This window comes from Sphaerodactylus townsendi, linkage group LG01 (assembly GCF_021028975.2).
Source record: "Sphaerodactylus townsendi isolate TG3544 linkage group LG01, MPM_Stown_v2.3, whole genome shotgun sequence".
Taxonomy (NCBI): Eukaryota; Metazoa; Chordata; class Lepidosauria; order Squamata; family Sphaerodactylidae; genus Sphaerodactylus; species Sphaerodactylus townsendi.
The window spans coordinates 98757173-98773848 of record NC_059425.1 but is presented as its reverse complement, the minus strand read 5'-3'; the positions used below and the strand labels follow the sequence as shown (position 1 = coordinate 98773848).

The window sequence follows — 16676 nt, the reverse complement described above, 5'->3', positions numbered from 1 at the left end:
CGGGCGAGAGAATGCTGCTAGAACATGGCCATACAGCCCGGAAACCACACAGCACCCAAGTGATTCCGGCCGTGAAAGCCTTCGACAATATATTTTAATGTTATTCTTTTAATTTCAGCTATTAGATTGATGTTGTTAGCTCTGTTTCAGTTGACCTTATGTGTTTATTGCAGATGCAACTTCATCTGTTTTGTGAACTTTATTTCTCAATAAACTAAAAACTGTTTTACATGATTTTTGGCCCTGAGTGTACGTGCTGACCAAATCAAGAACCCACATAGGGGGTAACGAGTTCAACTCTTACTCCACAGAGTCAAGTGGGGATGGGGAAAGGAGACAGTGAGGAAAACAGAGAGCGTGGAAGGAAAGTAGAGAAAGCTGAGTAGATGGAAAGAGAAAAATGCAAGGAGAGAAAGTAGAACAAGGGTCAAACAAAGAGACAAGAACAGGAACCAATGTTTTATGTAAGCCACGCTCCCCCCCAAGTGTGGCCACATGGCCACTATATTGACGCCATACAGAGAAAGGGCCCCCTGGCAGAAGGAGTTCTGCTGGACAGCTCAGTTTCACACAGTATCTTGGAACTTCCACCCAGCACCAGGGAAGGATTAGAGGGTAAGTTGGTGGGAACCCATCTGAGGGAAAGGGATTTCATTCTCTTTGAGTTTCACAAATCCCTATCTTGTATAAATTATAATTTAAAACATACATCAGGCTCGTGTGATTCACTTGGTGCATTATGGAGATCAGGGTAGTGCTTCAGGAACTGTGTCACATAGGTCATAACGGATTTTTCATCTGGCTTATCCACATCTACATCTGAAAGAATAAGTATGACAATAAATTTACACATAAGTGAGATCCAGAAAATGTTTGGGCAATCACTGCTTAAGCTTGTTAAAAGAACAAATAAACTCTACCCTAAATACAGACCCAGTTACAATGCAACCCAAGAACACTTTTCTGGAAGTAACTTCATTGAATAGATTTCAGAAGCATTTATTTATTTAAAATATTTACGAACTCTCTTTTACAGGGTAGCTCAGGACCCAAGACACATAACAACAAGGCGTAGCCACGGTTCGACCATGACCCGCCATTGCGGGACAGGCAGGAGCCTGGCACAAGCCCTGTTGCCTGGGTGAGGGCAGGGGCATGGCTGGGGCTGGGCTGGGCTGTGCGTTCCCATGGAGCCAGGAGGCCACATCATATGCAGGAGCCGGCTGGAGCCTGCATGTGAAAAGGAGCATCTACGTGGGCGAGCTCAGTCTCACCTGGACGCCGAAGAAAAAAATACAAATTTAAAAACAGATATATAGCCACTAAAATCTATCTCAAATCACCTTTTCCCACCCAGGCATGGGTATTCCTCCTCTGCCCAGGCTACCCCAAAAGCTGCCTGAAACAGCTCTGCTTTGCAACCTTGAAGGAAAGCCAGGATGGTAAAAGCTTACCCCTGCCTCTTCTAGGAAGCTGTTTTTAGAGGCAAAGGAAAGTCACTAAAGAGGCTCAATCCTGGACTGTTGGGAGCATGTGGGCCCCAAATCTTGAAGGTTAAAAGATAAGCATCAGCAACTTGAACTGGACCTGGAAATGGGCAGCCCAATCCAGAAAGAGCTTTTTGCCAGCGGAAGGAGGCAAAAAACAAAAAGACCCTCCCCACCACCGAAAAGCCCTGCATTGGGCTCAGTAGGCTTACACAAACCTAAAGGGTGGCATAATCCATGTCCTGGGTGCTTGTATTCCAGGAGGCAAAGCCAGGGTCGGTTCCACTCCTGGCCACACCATCAGGAGAGCAAGAGTGCTGATGCAGTGCTTTGCCCCGCATCTAGCTGTTGTGGAGGGCGATGGCAGCCACCTGCCAGTTGATCTGTACCTCCACCAAGGTAAGTGCTCCAGGGAAGACAAATCAAACAGTGTAGGGCTCTGCTGCCTCCATACCTCCCTTTACTGCCCCCCTTCAAATTGAGCAGTAAATGGTAGCATGAAAAAAACTTCAGAATAGGAATAACATGGTCCAGTTAGGAGTAACATAATCCCAGATAATAAACAGCAGACTCATTTTGTACCAGCGACACCTTCCAGATTGTCTTCATGGATGTGTATGTATTTATTTACTTCATTTAAATTTATTTATTTATTTATTTATAATTAATTAATTTTATATACCGCCCCTCCCCCGAAGGGCTCTGGGCAGTGAACAGCACAATAAAACAACAATTACATTAAAACCCCATTAAAACAGCAAATTAGCAAAATTACATTGGCGTCCAGCATAAAACTTCATAAACCCACCCTGGAAAGAAACAAGATAAGAGAGCGGAGGGCCCCCATAAGTATAAATCTTACCTTTCTCCCCAATGTGAACCCAAATAAGCTTACATTGTTCCCCTCTCTTCCATTTTATCCTCACAACATAGAGCATGTTACAGGAATAAAATAAAAATACATAATAACTAATAATATAACCTTGAAGACTCACAAGCATTCTTTAGCAAAAGCGAGAATCATCAGTAGGAAGAACAATCCCACCTAAAGCTTTTCTCAGGATTCTGAGTAGTCTTGCTTTGGAGCGTTTTCTGGTACAATATGAATTATGTAAAAGGTGACATTACATACCTTCAGGATCAAGAAGTCTTGGGATTCCCAATTCTGACTCTGCAATTGTAAAAGCTTCTTCCAAATTTTCCTTGTTGGATCTTGTTTTCACCCTTTCCAAATCCACTAGTTCTGGACGAATAGCATGAATAACCGAATGAAAGGCGACACCACTTCTCCAGCTTCGTCCAAAATCTTTGACTTCAATACCAGCTTGCCTTAATAACAAATAATTTTTGACAGACTATTCAAACTCTTTACAAAGAACTTCAGTTCTTCACTTTCTTCAATCCAAAGTGTTATATTTTTGCAAGAAAGACTTTATTCTTTTATAGTGAAGTCACCAGATTTTTAAGTCCACTTTATTCACTGTCTTAGAAATGTGATACTATGAAATATTGTTAAAGAATTACCACTATTTCTTCATGTGAACATAAGTTACTACATAGATGAGCAAGTTTCCTCAATTCCACTCCATATAATTTAACAGTTGTGTGGTGGTCTTCAAGCAAGAAATGGTCTTCAGGACAATGGTAATGGATTTTTTTTTATTTGCTACAAATGTTTACTTCCTTCAGATTTTAAAAATAAATATTTAAATATTTAATAACCATCTTTCTGAAAACAAAATATTTTAATTTTGCTTTTTCCATAGAAAGTTTAGTTTTTATGAGAAAGAACTGTTTTGTGGAAAATATAAAACAAGTTTAGAAACAACACTTTTGAAACTATTCCATTATGTTATCAAAAAAAGTATTTCTATTTCATTTATTTTAAGTGTTGTCTTAAAACTCTGTTTGGAAGTATATAATTATTCTCTTTCTACAGCATGCAAATGAGAAAATAAACCCCTTCTACAGAAACGACATGGTACACCAACATATATTTTAAATCTATTGTTCTACTATCTTTTTATGTGGCAAAATTCTGATCACAACTGTGCAACATTCTTTTAGGGGCAGAATTTCAGGAAGCACAGCAGGCTGCAACAGGAAGTGGGATATGATAAAATCCTCTTCTACAAGAGCAGCTCCATTCATGCAGCACAAGATACACTGCACGACTCACAGCTTATTAAGTTTTATAGTTCTTGACCTGCCACATAACATGCAATGAACACATATTTTAGAAAAACCACTGAAAAACAGTAAGAAATCAGACAAACGATGGTAAAGGATTTAACTGCTACAAATAACTGTGAGAGACACACTAATATTTATGTTCTTCTCATAATCTATTACTCTGTTTAAACAGATGCATTTCTTTTTTATTGTATCATTTGAATATTCCATTTTATATTAATACTCTTCTTCATTCGTTTTCAAACAATACATTTCCCCTTTTTCCCCTCCCCCCTGTATTTTCTTCATGGTTTTATCAAACAAACAGCAGTAAGTTCATTCTTTGTAATCTCTTCTCCCATATCTCCTCATTGACTCCAGCTTCTTTCATCCAGTCCGCATATATTGAGTATTGAGTCTATTGAGTATGCATAAGCTTGTATAAAAGGGCTTGACTTATTAGATGCAGAATATACACTGAAGCATTTTTGTTAGTGCTCTTGTTATCATTTCTCTTTAACCCTTACAAATGTCAACTCTCATTGATGTGAATTTGAATATACACCTGCTGATATACCTTCCTGAGTTCCATCATGAAGTCTATTTCTAGAATTTAGAATGGTGGGAGAAAGCAGTAAAGGAAAATGGAAGGGTCCTGACAAGCCAATAAAAAGGCTAGAGGACAATCACAACCACTGCCATTGGCTATAAAAATCATGAAAGACATCTATATCACACATATTATGCTTCCATTGGGGCTTTATTTGCTATTGGCTGTTGGCTCATATTCAATCTCATGTTATTATTTACTGCCTACTTATTTGTTTAAATCATTTCTCTTCCAAATTACATTTGTTTAAATCATTTCTCTTCCAAATTTCCAAAAGGCAGTTCTAAACCCTCTGGATAAGTGAAGCCTATCCCTGAATGCCAGACAATTACTAATTTCCTTAAGGTCAATTATTTTTGGTTATTAAATATCAACTGTCCAAAATCGATAGAGAACAACTGTACTATTCCAGGCTAGAAAGTTCCACGTCTTTCCAAACAGCCCTGTGATTCTTTTTCTTATATGTGATTTTTAAAATTGTGATGTAGTCCAAGTGGCTAGAAAGTTACTACTGCACACTTCTCTGCCTTGTCTGTCTCCTAGTTTTCCTGAATGCCACGTTGCTATGAATCCCATGTTCTCCTGTCTTAATTAAGTTAAAACAAAATTAGTGCACAACACTCCTCACCTGCCCAAAATCTGGTAATTATTAAAGCACTTCTAACAAACATGAAGTAGTAAAATGACAAAACAAAGTGAACAGTGTAATATCTTAGCTTGATTTTACATAAGCTTTTGTATTATGCTTTGTGGAGCTGCATCCTAAATTATGAACAAAACTGTATAATGATGTCACACACTCTTTTGTAAACTACTTGAAGGCTGCAGATTATATTTGGGGGAAAAAATCTTTGAGGCTTATAAAGATAATTTTAAATTCAAACACAAGGTAATAATCTATTGACAGAGTATTGACAGGAGCAGCAGTGGCGTAAGAGGTTAAGAGCTCATGTATCTAATCTGGAGGAACCGGGTTTGATTCCCAGCTCTGATGCCTGAGCTGTGGAGGCTTATCTGGGGAATTCAGATTAGCCTGTACACTCCCACACACACCAGCTGGGTGACCTTGGGCTAGTCACAGCTTCTCGGAGCTCTCTCAGCCCCACCTACCTCACAGGGTGTTTGTTGTGAGGGGGGAAGAGCAAGGAGATTGTAAGCCCCTTTGAGTCTCCTACAGGAGAGAAAGGGGGGATATAAATCCAAACTCTTCTTCTTCTTCTCTTCTAAAAATACAAACAATGCAATGAAATCTTCAGTTAGAAATATCAGTTTAGTTACTTTTGTTCATGATGTGTACTACTTGGATTTAAAGGCAATTACATTTATTATTTTAACTCAGTTTAGATGCCCCTAACAGTATAGTAAAAAATGCACTGTCAAATATTTTAACGATGTGTTACCTCTTGCAACTACTTCTGAAAGGATCCAACTCCGTACTCAAGTTCAATGATGTCAACTTTATTTACTTCTGATAGCCAAAGTCTTCAGAAGATACATAAATTAATGGAGGGAAAGAGTACAGAGACCATATGAAAGAAGAGTTCTGGACAAGACAGTTTGCTGGGGAAAGTAGCTCCTCCAGCGGAATTTGGTCAAAGTATTTCTTTTCCCTGTTAAGTTTTCATTATCTCTTGCATTAGGCTTGAGTCTATTCTGAGTTGCAGTGCTGGGTCTGGAAGGTGGGGGGTAGCACCAAATCTCCTTTGAGTCTCAACAGCCAGAGTTGCATGCTCCCTTTAGAGAAGTCTGTATACCTTTTACAATTCTCTATTTAGGTTTCACTGCTGTTCCCAGGACAAGTCATCTTATTATGCTGCTGCATAAATTAATGTTTCCCCCCTTTAACCCACCATTAAGGAAATCCATAAATTACTTACTTTGCTGCTGTATATTGAACCCATTTTAGTAATGCCTTCTTTGCATTCCCTTGGACTTTAGTTACCACCTTTCGCTTAGATGGTGGACTGGTAGTTTCTGAACTAACAACACTGTCCACAGAGGAGGTACTGTTGGATAATGATTGCAGCTGTGGAAGGTTGCTCGTAAGTTCCTCAATCTGTATATGAAATAAAATCTATTAACTGCAGTGAGCATTTTAGCAATTGACTGTTAGTTTTGGAATCAATTACATTGTGTTAATAGTCAGGCATCATATATGCTACATGAAAACAATGTGCTTCAAGGAATGTAGGGCAGTGTATTTATTGTCAGTATTACTCATGCAATTTTACTAGCCAGATTCTGCTCATGCACAGATGTCATTTGTACGAACTACTATCTCCACAAAGAGGAAATCATTATTTTCTGGGTTTGCATGACTTAGAATCTTTTCAACCACCACTATCATACAAATTACATGCAGTACCCTACATAAGGCACTAATTAACATACAATTACCCCAAATGAATTGAATTGAAACCTTTAATGGCATTAAAAATATATAATATGAAATAAGCTTGAAGACTATAAAATTAATATCATTAAATAAAACCATCTTTTTAAAAAGAAAGGATTAAAAGTTTTGTTTAGCAAAAAATTGTGAACATGTGGTGACAACGACACACAGAAATCTGGGCGTAGGTTCCAGGAATGAGACAGAGTTGCTATCTAACAAAAACAAAGTTTTGGCATTTTTTTGGAGACTCTCCTGATGATACTATCCAAGTTTGGAGAGGTTTGGTTCAGGAGGTCCAAAGTTATGGACTCTCAAAGAGGGTGCCCCATCCCCCATTGTTTCCAATGGGAGCTAATAGAAGATGGGGGCTACACCTTTGAGTGCCTATAACTTTGGATTCCCTGAACCAAACTTCACCAAACCTGAGTGGTATCCTCAGGAGAATCTCCTAAAAATACCCTGAAACTGCAGTGCTGCTAGACTATAATCTACCCCCCAAAAGCATCACTTTCAATATTGTTTTAACTGGGAAGCCCAGATTCTCCCTTTAAGGGGGATTTAAAAGGAGAATCTGGGCTCCCTAGTTTAAACACCATTTAAAATAATAAGATGGCGACCGGAAGCTGCTGCACGTTGCAGTAGCTCCAATGACTTTTTAACTTTTTAACCGCACTACCCAGCTGAGAGTTTTAAATTGACGGAGGGTGGATGAATGAATGATTTGGACTGGAAACTGACTGTATTAACAGACTATGCTGGAAATTGCCTTGCTGCTGTTTTGTTGAGAAACTGGCTCCTGCTGGCTCCCGCGCCCTGTTCCTTCTGGGCAGTTCTCGGCATCCTGTTTCACTTCCAAAGCTTCTTCTCTGACAGCGTTTTGCTCTCCTCCCAACGTTTTGTTTTCCTCTCGATGCGGTTTCTCTTAGCATTTGCTTCCCCCCCGGCGCTTTTCTCTGGTATTCTTCGGCGACGTTTCTCCTCCGACGCATCCCCTCCACCGACGCTTCTCCTCCGGCGTTCTCGGAGTGGATGCTGAGCTGTGGCCATTTGATTGTTGCTCTCATTCAACGGACTGGCCGAGGGCGTTGGAGAGGCTTTGAACTGCAGCTGCTGCTGGTTCCTGGCCGCCAGATTGAATTGTGGACGGTTGATCTTGTTGAGGAGGTGGTGAGTGGCAGACACCCCTCCCCTTCCCGACTGTGTCGAGCTGGTGGGACCGGCGGTGCCTCCTCGATTGCGAGAGAGCTGCGAGCTTACTGGCTGCTGGCTTCGCTGGGAGGTCTGGCTGGCGACGTTGGAGGGACTGTGAGCTGCTGTTGCTCCTGAGCCGCTGCCTGCTGGCTGGTTTGGGGAGGTGGTGAGTGGCAGTCGCCTCCCCAGGGGTGTATTGAGCTGGTGGGGTTGGCAGCATTTCCATCACTGGGGAGAAATAGGGCATGTTGCTGCGTTCTCTTGTGCCTACTGAGACTCCTTCCGATTGCCCTGCTCAAACTCCGGTAACCTATTACTGTGGATTCAATCTTGCACGCGTGAGGAGGGGTGGGTGGCAGACACCCCTATGGGGATCCAGATTGGACAGGTTGGACCTATCAATCAAGCTGGGGAGGGTTGGTTGGTGCGATACAGACGCTGCTGTGTAGTTCAAGAAGGGAGTGAGTGGCAGACACCCCCCCACTGGACTGAATTGACTGGGCCGGACTGGATTCAATGCAGAAGTGGAATCAATGGGAGCTTATTAACAGCATTAGCATCAGAGGTGTGTCATCTGCCGCTGTTGAGGGTGTTGGTGGATGTGAATGGAGCAGCTGGTGGCCTGCAAGGAAGATTTAACATAGAGACTTTTATAACAAGGGTCCACATCAGAGACTTATATGTGGTAACAGGAAGAGAGATTAGAATTAGCTAGTAGTAGTAGAAGATGTAATAGATGTTTAGTTAGTAATTAGTCTCTTCCTTGAGCTCCCCTATTAATGTTAATGTTAGGCACTAGGCAAACGGAATTGGTTAAACAACAATAGGATGGTAAATTGTTAAGGAAATTAATTTTAGAGTTAGTTGTTAGGCTAAGGGAGTGGTTTAAATTACTAGGTGCCAGTTAGTGGGTAAATTGTGGATTAGGATGGGTTTTTTGTCCATGTCCACGGTGAGACCAGAAGGGGGGTTGGGGATTCCGGTGATACTAGGGCAGTAGAGAAAGAGAGGTAGGCCTAGAGCCATATGAGGAGACATCGAGGGAGATCACTTGGTTATGCTACGGCTCCTTGTCCTGACCCTCTGACCCTATCCCAAAGAGATGTAGGTAGTGTGGTGGGGATTAATGACTCTGCTCGAGGTTGCTTGCTGTTATTGAGCGAGGTCAATAAACAACAAATCTTCACTCCTTGAGACCATATATCTACCATCAGACCGTAGAGCCTGGCGTGCATTACAGAGACCTGGATGAGGGAGGGAAAGCGGTAGCCCTCAATGATCTCACCCCAAAGGGATTTTATGTTTGTTCAGCAGCCTCTAGGACACAGGGCGGGGGGGCGGGTGGTGTGGCGATGCTCATCCGGGATTCGATCACCTTTCGGTCGTCCCCGTCCACTGATCATGGAAGGAGTTGGAGTGTTTGGGCCTTTGTTGGGATTCTCCGGAGAGACTGGCAGTTCTGCTGGTGTACCGGTCGCCCTAGCGCTTTGCCGGCAGAAAGCCTGTCGCTGGCAGCTTTTGGAAAATTCGATCTCTGGAATGGACGTTCGCGGTACCCTGCGCCTTTTGGTGCTGGGTGACTTTAACGTCCATGTTGGTCGACCCTCCCTCTTTGATATAGCCGCTGATCTAGGTGTCAACCATGGCTGACGCTAGAGTCTCTCCTTAGTAAACACCCTTCGGAGTCCCCACATACATCAGCAAGGCCACACTCTAGACCTGATCTTTGTGGCGAGAATTGTGTGCATGTGGGCTTATCCTCTATTGATAGAGTGCATTGGTCTGACCACTCGTCCTTAAGGCCGGATAGATGCTGCCATGCCCCCCTGTCTGGAGCAGCGGGCATATTTTTAGCTCCGCCCGCGGAGACTACTGGACCCAAGAGAGGTTCAGGAAGCTCTTGAGGAGACCCTACACCGGCGGCACCCTTGATGAGCTGGTAGAGGGCTGGGATAACAGGCTCTCTGAAGCCATTGAGGCTGTCGCGCCAAAGTCTCCCTCTCGGCTCCCGCACCAGACTGGCTCCTTGGTATACTGAGGGGCACTGCGACGGATGAAGCAGGAACTGGGGAGGCGGCTGGAAGCGTGTGTGGCAGCGGACCCTTGGCGATGAAGACAAGACACTCGTATCCGGACGTTTATGAGAGATCCTACAAGGGTGCTGTAGAGAGGAGCTGCAAAGAGGGTATTTTTTGCTTCCTCTTTAGCAGAAGCTAGTTAGCGTCCAGCACAATTGTTTAGGAGTGATCCGGTCATTGGCGACCTCAGCTATGGGTCCCTAAATTAGAGAAATTGGCTGTAAGCTGTGAGACATTTCGCTGAGCTACTTCACCCGGACAAAGTGTTGGCTCTTAAGCCAAAACCCTACCGACAGATTGATACAATAAGTGAACTAGAGGCCCCTTGGCGTCTTTGGAGTCCTCGTCTAGAGCCACTTCGACCGACTTGACCCATCAGATGTTGACAGAACACTGGCAGCTGTACGGTCTACCACATGTTCTTTTGACCCGTGCCTTCCTGAAAACTGGGTGAGAAGCCAGCGGGGAAGTGCTTCGAAGCCATCTGTTGGATATTATCCAACAGCTCGCTCTTGAGCAAGAGAGGGAGCTTTCGGGTCGAAGCTTAAAGAGGCGGATGGTCCGCCCGGCTCCTGAAAAAGACCGCTGTTAGATCCTGAGGATCCGGCCAATTACAGCCCAGTTTCTAATCTACCATTTACCACCTGGGCAAGGTGAATTGTGGCCCGGGTGATATGCGGAGCAGCTCCAGCGATTTCTGGATAAGAAAGCACCGCGTGTTGGATCCCACTTCCAGTCCGGTTTCCGTGCTGGCCATGGGAACGAGGCGGTGCTGGTTGCCGTTAATTGGGAGCCGAACTCCGGCTTCGCTTGGACAGAAGGTGGAGTGCGGCTGCTGGTGTTGTTAGATCTCACTTGCTGGCGTTGACGTTCAGTAGATCACGACCTTTTGGTCCCACCACCCTACGCTGATATTGGGGTCTGCGGGTCAGCCTTGGATTGGCTGGCCTCATTTCTCGAGACCGGGGACTGCAGGTGACATCGAGGGTGAGAACTCCAGAAGCTACCCCATTGAATGTAGGGGTGCGCAGGAAGCGATCCCTCTCCCCGATGCTTTTTAATATCTACATCGCGCCCCCTGGCAAGTTTAGTTGGAGTTTGGCTGCAAGTGCTATCCAATGCGCCCGATGACACCCAACTTGTGTTCACGATGGAGGGCAGCCGTCTGCGGCCTGGAGCTCTCCAGTGCTGTTTAGAAAGCCGTAGCTGGGTGGTTGAGGAAGCAGAGTGGGTTGAAGCTAAACCCTGCAAAGGCCTTGGAGGTCCTGTGTGGATTTGGAGACGAGGGGAGAGACCCGGTGTAGACTTTTGCACCCGTTCATGCTAAGCGGCCCGAGGAGTCTTACATCTAACCTCGACTGTATTTAAGAGCTTTGGCGTGGCTTTGGACCCGACATTATCAATGGAGGCCCAGGTCCCCTAACTCAAACTGCCGAATCGCTTTTTACCATCTCGCGACAGAGGCGAGACAATTAGCCCCGTATCTGTCCCGTTCTGACCTGGCCACAGTGATCCATGCAACGGTCACCTCTAGGCTGGATTATGCTTGTAACGCGCTCTACGCTGGCCTGCCTCTGTCGGTGATCGAGAGAGTGAAGACTTCGTTCAACATCACGGCAGCCAGACTACTTACAGGAATAGCTAGTTGGGACTGGATTACTCCGGTCCTATACCATCTACACTGGCTGCCCATCAAGTTCCGGGCCATCTTCAAAGTGCTGGTCTTGACCTTTAAGGCCATTAGCGGCATTGGACCTACCATATCGAGGGATCGCATCTCCCCGTACTGCCCTACTAGGGCCCTCCGGCTCTACGGAGGAGGCGGTTGCTGAAATCCCTGGCCCAAAAGAAGATCCGGCTGGCATCAACAAGGGCCAGGGCTTTTACCCTGGCCTCTACCTGGTGGAGACAGGCTCCCCTAAGGAGACCAGGGCCCTGCCCTTGGAGACCTTCAGAGTTTCCGCAGGAGCCTGTAAAAGCGGACCTGTTCACGCCGGAACTTTTGGCCAGCCAGGATGACCATCTGACCCCCATACCATCTTGGTCTCCCGTGGGTGGGAATGGGGTTGGGATAAGTCGCCATCTGTAAACTGTAAATTGTAAATTTTAAATTGTTTAAATTCTATTAATTTAAAATTGTTATAATTGTTTTATATTTGTATTATTATGTTGATGTACACCGCCCTGAGCCCTTCGGGGGAGGGAGGTTTAAAAATGAAATAAATAAATAAATAAATAAATAAAAAAATGATGCTGTTTGGGGGGGATTCCAGCATCACAGCAGCTGCCCGGGTGGGGCACGCAAAACTCAGATTTTGAACTGGGCTCCATTTTCCCTAGCTGCACCTCTGCCCGGAGGGGAGGGTAGAAAGGACTGTTGTCTGCCAGCTGGGAGCCCAGCCGGTGGGGGCAGGGTGGGAGTCTGCCATCCCTTGGAGAGCTGCTTTTATAACCACTGTGGCCAGGGGCGGGGCTTGGGGAGGCATGACCATGCCCCCAGGGGCAGGTGGGGGCATGGCCCCTCCTTCCGAACCCACCCCATAAAAAATCTATACCTACGTTCCTGTAGCTGGCTGTGATGGTAAACCGAGGGAGGATGCCCAGATGGATAGGGGAGAAAACTTTGTTTGCTTGGGCCATCAGTCTCTGTGATTCCTGCTCAAAAAGTCTATGTTTTACTTTATGAAATATCTCATTAGCAGTTAGCATAAGTAAAGAGTCCAGTGGCAAATCCAGATCTTGTAGTTTGGCGTTCAATGAACCCACCAGCCCATTGAATGAAGGAAGGTGAGAGCATGAGAAGTAAAGCTAGAATCCTTGTTGTTATAGCAAATACTTGAAGGTGAGACACCAAGCTCTGCTTTCCATCAAATGCTAGCCTGCTTCTAAGCACAAAACAGCATAGGACACAGAATGGGGGATTCCAAAAATTCTGTATAGGAACCTAGATTGAATTCGCTCATCTTTCATGTTCCATGCTTGAATCCATAACGGGATACCATAAAAGAGCTGTTGAAAGATTTTGGCATTAAAGATCTTTAAAGCCGCTGGAATATATCTATGTCCCTTGTTGTAGAAGAAGCAAAGGATAGTGTTGCTGGTGGCTTTACTCAGTGCTATCACTATTCTTATGTTGTATCCAGTTGGCCTTATGATGATAGTTAAGGCCTAAATATTTGAAAGTTTTCACTTGCTCTAAACCAGGGGTCGGGAACCTTTTCCCCTCAAAGAGCCATTTGGCTCACCCACCCCCCACTCGCTGGCACGCCCCCCCTCCGCCTCCCGCCCTTGCTGCATTTCGGCGCCCCTCGCCGCTCACACACACACACCGCGCCTGCAGGGCAGGCGTAGATAGAACGGCGGCTGGCCTTACCCGGCTGCCGGGGCGAAAGTGCCGCCGCCCTGCTCCTTACAGGGCGAGGTGAAGAGGCTCGCGTTCAGACCCGACGCCCGAAGCGATCGCCCGCCCTACTCACTTGCAGGGCGGGCGAAGAGCCAGCGGCTCGGGCGTTGAAACGACCGGGCCCGAACGGCTGCTCCCGCCCACCTACTCGCGCAGAGCCGGGAAAAGCGATGCCAGCGGCTTCGGCGGGCGACGCTGATAACGATGCTCCGCCCTGCTCCCTTATAGAAGCCCGGCGGAGAAAGAGGTGCACCAGCGGCTTCGGCGGAGCGGCGCCGGGGTAACGATGCTCCGCCCTGCTCCTTGCAGGGCGGGAGCATACCAGCCCGGCTTCGGGCCGGGCAACCGCTGAAGAACGATCGCCCGCCCTGCTTCTCGCAGGGCGGGAGAAGAGGGGCCCCGCGGCTCGGCTGATGGAGCCGCAGAACAGCGGCGGAAGAGCCGCATGCGGCTCGCGAGCCGCGGGTTCCCGACCCCTGCTCTAAACAGTGGTTGTTGAGAGGCAATTTGAGGAGGTGCCACAAGTTTGAGAAAACTAAGACTTTGGATTTAGAATAGTTTAGGACTAAGTTGTTGTCGTTGCAATGATCTTGGCAACACTTGAGTAACTACCCCAAATGACTGTGACACAAATGAGCGTGAGCACTCACGTTTCCCCTTTTTAACCCACTACTAAATTCATAAATTACTTACTTTACTGCTGCATATTGAACCCATTTTAGCAATGCCTTCTTTGCATTCCCTTGCGCTTTAGTCACCACTTTTCACTTAGATGGTGGACTGGTAGTCTCGGAACTAATAATTTTAGAGGGAAAACTCTGTGGTATACCATATATTCAAAGTGAAATCCCTTCCCAAATTCCACCATCCATAGTCACTGTGCCAAATCTTCAAGAATTTCCCAGGTCAGACTTGGCAACCCTAACAGCCCAAACCTATGGCGGCTGAATTGCTTCACAGTGCTGCACTGATGTGCTTATCCCCTCCACCAGTGAAAGGGGCACCCTTGCTGGCAGAGGGAGAAAAGGTGCTGCCAGTCGGCCACCACTCAGTTCCATGACAATGATACCTGGAATTTGGAGATGCTGCAGAACTGCACCAGCGTCTGATGCTACCAGAAAGACTGCAGGGTGGCGCGGCAGCAGCACTGTCCACGGCTGCCTGGAGCTATGGATTGGTTTGTCCCTATCTTTGAATCTCACATTCAGCATGTAATGGTAACTGACTTTATCTTGGTGTTAGATATTTACAAGTAATTTCATAATGCTAGCACAAATTAAAAACTGGTATAAATCTTTGTGTTACTGTTTTGCTAATAGTAGTAATCCAGAAAGGGTCAAATTCCCAGAATTGACTTACCTTGCGAATAATGCTGTAGATTAATTGGCGCAGGGGGAGAAAAATAATATGCGTCCTTCTGATCCAACCATACCATTTAAAAAAACCCTGTGGTATTTCTGATCATATGGTACAACCAGTACATTTTTTTCATAATATTCTTAATGAGAGGGTTCTCTGGCAGAGAAATGTTTCCCTCATGACATTTTTCTGAACAAAATATACATAGTTTTTTCCCTCAGAGTAATAAACAGCAGGGTGGGGAGAAGAGAGATTTAGATGAAGAAAAGAGGAGGAGAAAGAATACTAGAGTGTAGGGTCTCTGAATTATTGGCACAATTGATGAAAATGTATTTTAAGCAGTTTATTTAAATTTAAGAAAAGAAATAAAAAACTATACCTGAAAATACAAAATTATAGTCCACACCAATCCAAGCACAATAGATGGTCTGCCATCAGCAATGTCAGTTGAGTTAATGTTTACAAGTTTAATCTGTTTAGGGAGAAAAATAGTATTTTGTTAGAATTTGCAACAGAACACCACAACCACTTAGTAGGTCTTTATAAGAATTTACATTTGTTTTAGAAATGTTTGTGAGGGTGAATATTTATCATGTGTATTTTCAATATGGAAGCCACATCTACCATTATCCCACAATCTGAAGGAAGATTTTTTTAAAAAAGAAAAGACATGCAGTTTGCAGTTCATAAACATACATTCCCTGTCCTCTGCATCACTTCTTTGCTTGTTCATTGCTGTCTCCTTTATCTTTTCCTGACAGGCTAATAAAAATGAACAAAGCACTTTGCAAGAAATTTCCATCATAGGCTTTCAGATGCTATGCACTTTGTAAAAATTTTCCAGGTAAAACAAGAGCAGGAGGAGACAGCAATTTGGATCCAAAGGCTTCTTCCCAAGAATGACAGCAAGTTTTGCCCTTTTCCCCACCCTCTGCAGATCCTCACATTACATTATGTGCTGATCCCGACTGCTTCATGATCCCCCAAGATGGTTCCATAATTCCCTTTTCAGTAGAACAGGGAAATTTTGAATTGAAAAATAATGGTGGACAAAATGTATAGAAGTCACATGATAAACCAGAGCAGTAAGGGGCCAGAACCAGTGCAGTATCACCATGTAGAAAGGCCTTGTAAAGAATTAAACTGAAGAGAAGGAGTGGGAAGTAGGAAGAGTGAAAATATGAACTAATTACAGAATAATTCAGTAACAGAAATCTCCTTTATACGTTGTTTTTAAAATTCTATTAACACCACTTTCCCACATTGTTTTTGCTCTCTACATAAAGTATTTAATAATACAGGGTGCAAAAGATATACTATTTAATGTTATGAATATGTTATATGACTATTTCATACAATGTACCAACCGGTGATCCTCTGTACACGGACTAGCGTGAAAAACAAACAGAAATTAAAATGTGAAACAATTACTAGAATAGAGATGGGAAAGTAAGAGACAAGACAAAAATGTACATATTACCAGACACATTATTTCGAAAATAGCTATTGCTGATTGCTGCAAATTTTGTGATTTTTTTCAGAAATCAGTAAAAATCCTAAAAGAACCCTGTTTACTGACCTTACTAGGAGAACATGAATCTACCATATAAATCTACCATATAAAAACAGGTGGTACCATTGAAGCATCGAACAGGACAATCCTAGGCCATTTATGCACTTGTGGGCTCCTTCACATTGAGCGTACATTCCTTTTGGGTTTGATTCTTGGTTATACACACGTTTCCCCTTTCTCAGCAGTCACCCCATCTTCAGATCAGAAAATCTCTGTAGTTTTTGAAAGCTCTGAAACTGCAACTTTTCCTCTCCCTTTGCAGGGAAAACTAAGGAGATCAGCTTGTGTTAAGCATTCTCTGAGTTTTCTTGCTCCTCCCCACCCTTCCCCATTCCGCACCATAGCAGTTCCTCACACTCGTCAGGCCACCATTTCAGAAAGGTTTTCTGTTCTTTTCACAGAAGGTTT

General features: G+C 44.4%; 1 protein-coding gene across 1 annotated transcript in view; it reads right to left on the bottom strand.

Moving 5' to 3' along the window:
- SYNE1 (spectrin repeat containing nuclear envelope protein 1) overlaps positions 1 to 15167 on the bottom strand; it is a 375888-nt gene extending 360721 nt beyond the window's left edge. The window contains exons 1-4 of the mRNA XM_048488624.1: positions 15075 to 15167; positions 6147 to 6325; positions 2620 to 2816; positions 710 to 819 (exon numbers count right to left, since the gene is read on the bottom strand). Coding sequence (XP_048344581.1) covers positions 710 to 784 — 75 coding nt within the window. The 5' untranslated portion in view covers positions 785 to 819; positions 2620 to 2816; positions 6147 to 6325; positions 15075 to 15167. The remainder of the gene's footprint in view (positions 1 to 709; positions 820 to 2619; positions 2817 to 6146; positions 6326 to 15074) is intronic.
- Positions 15168 to 16676: the final 1509 nt, after the last annotated feature.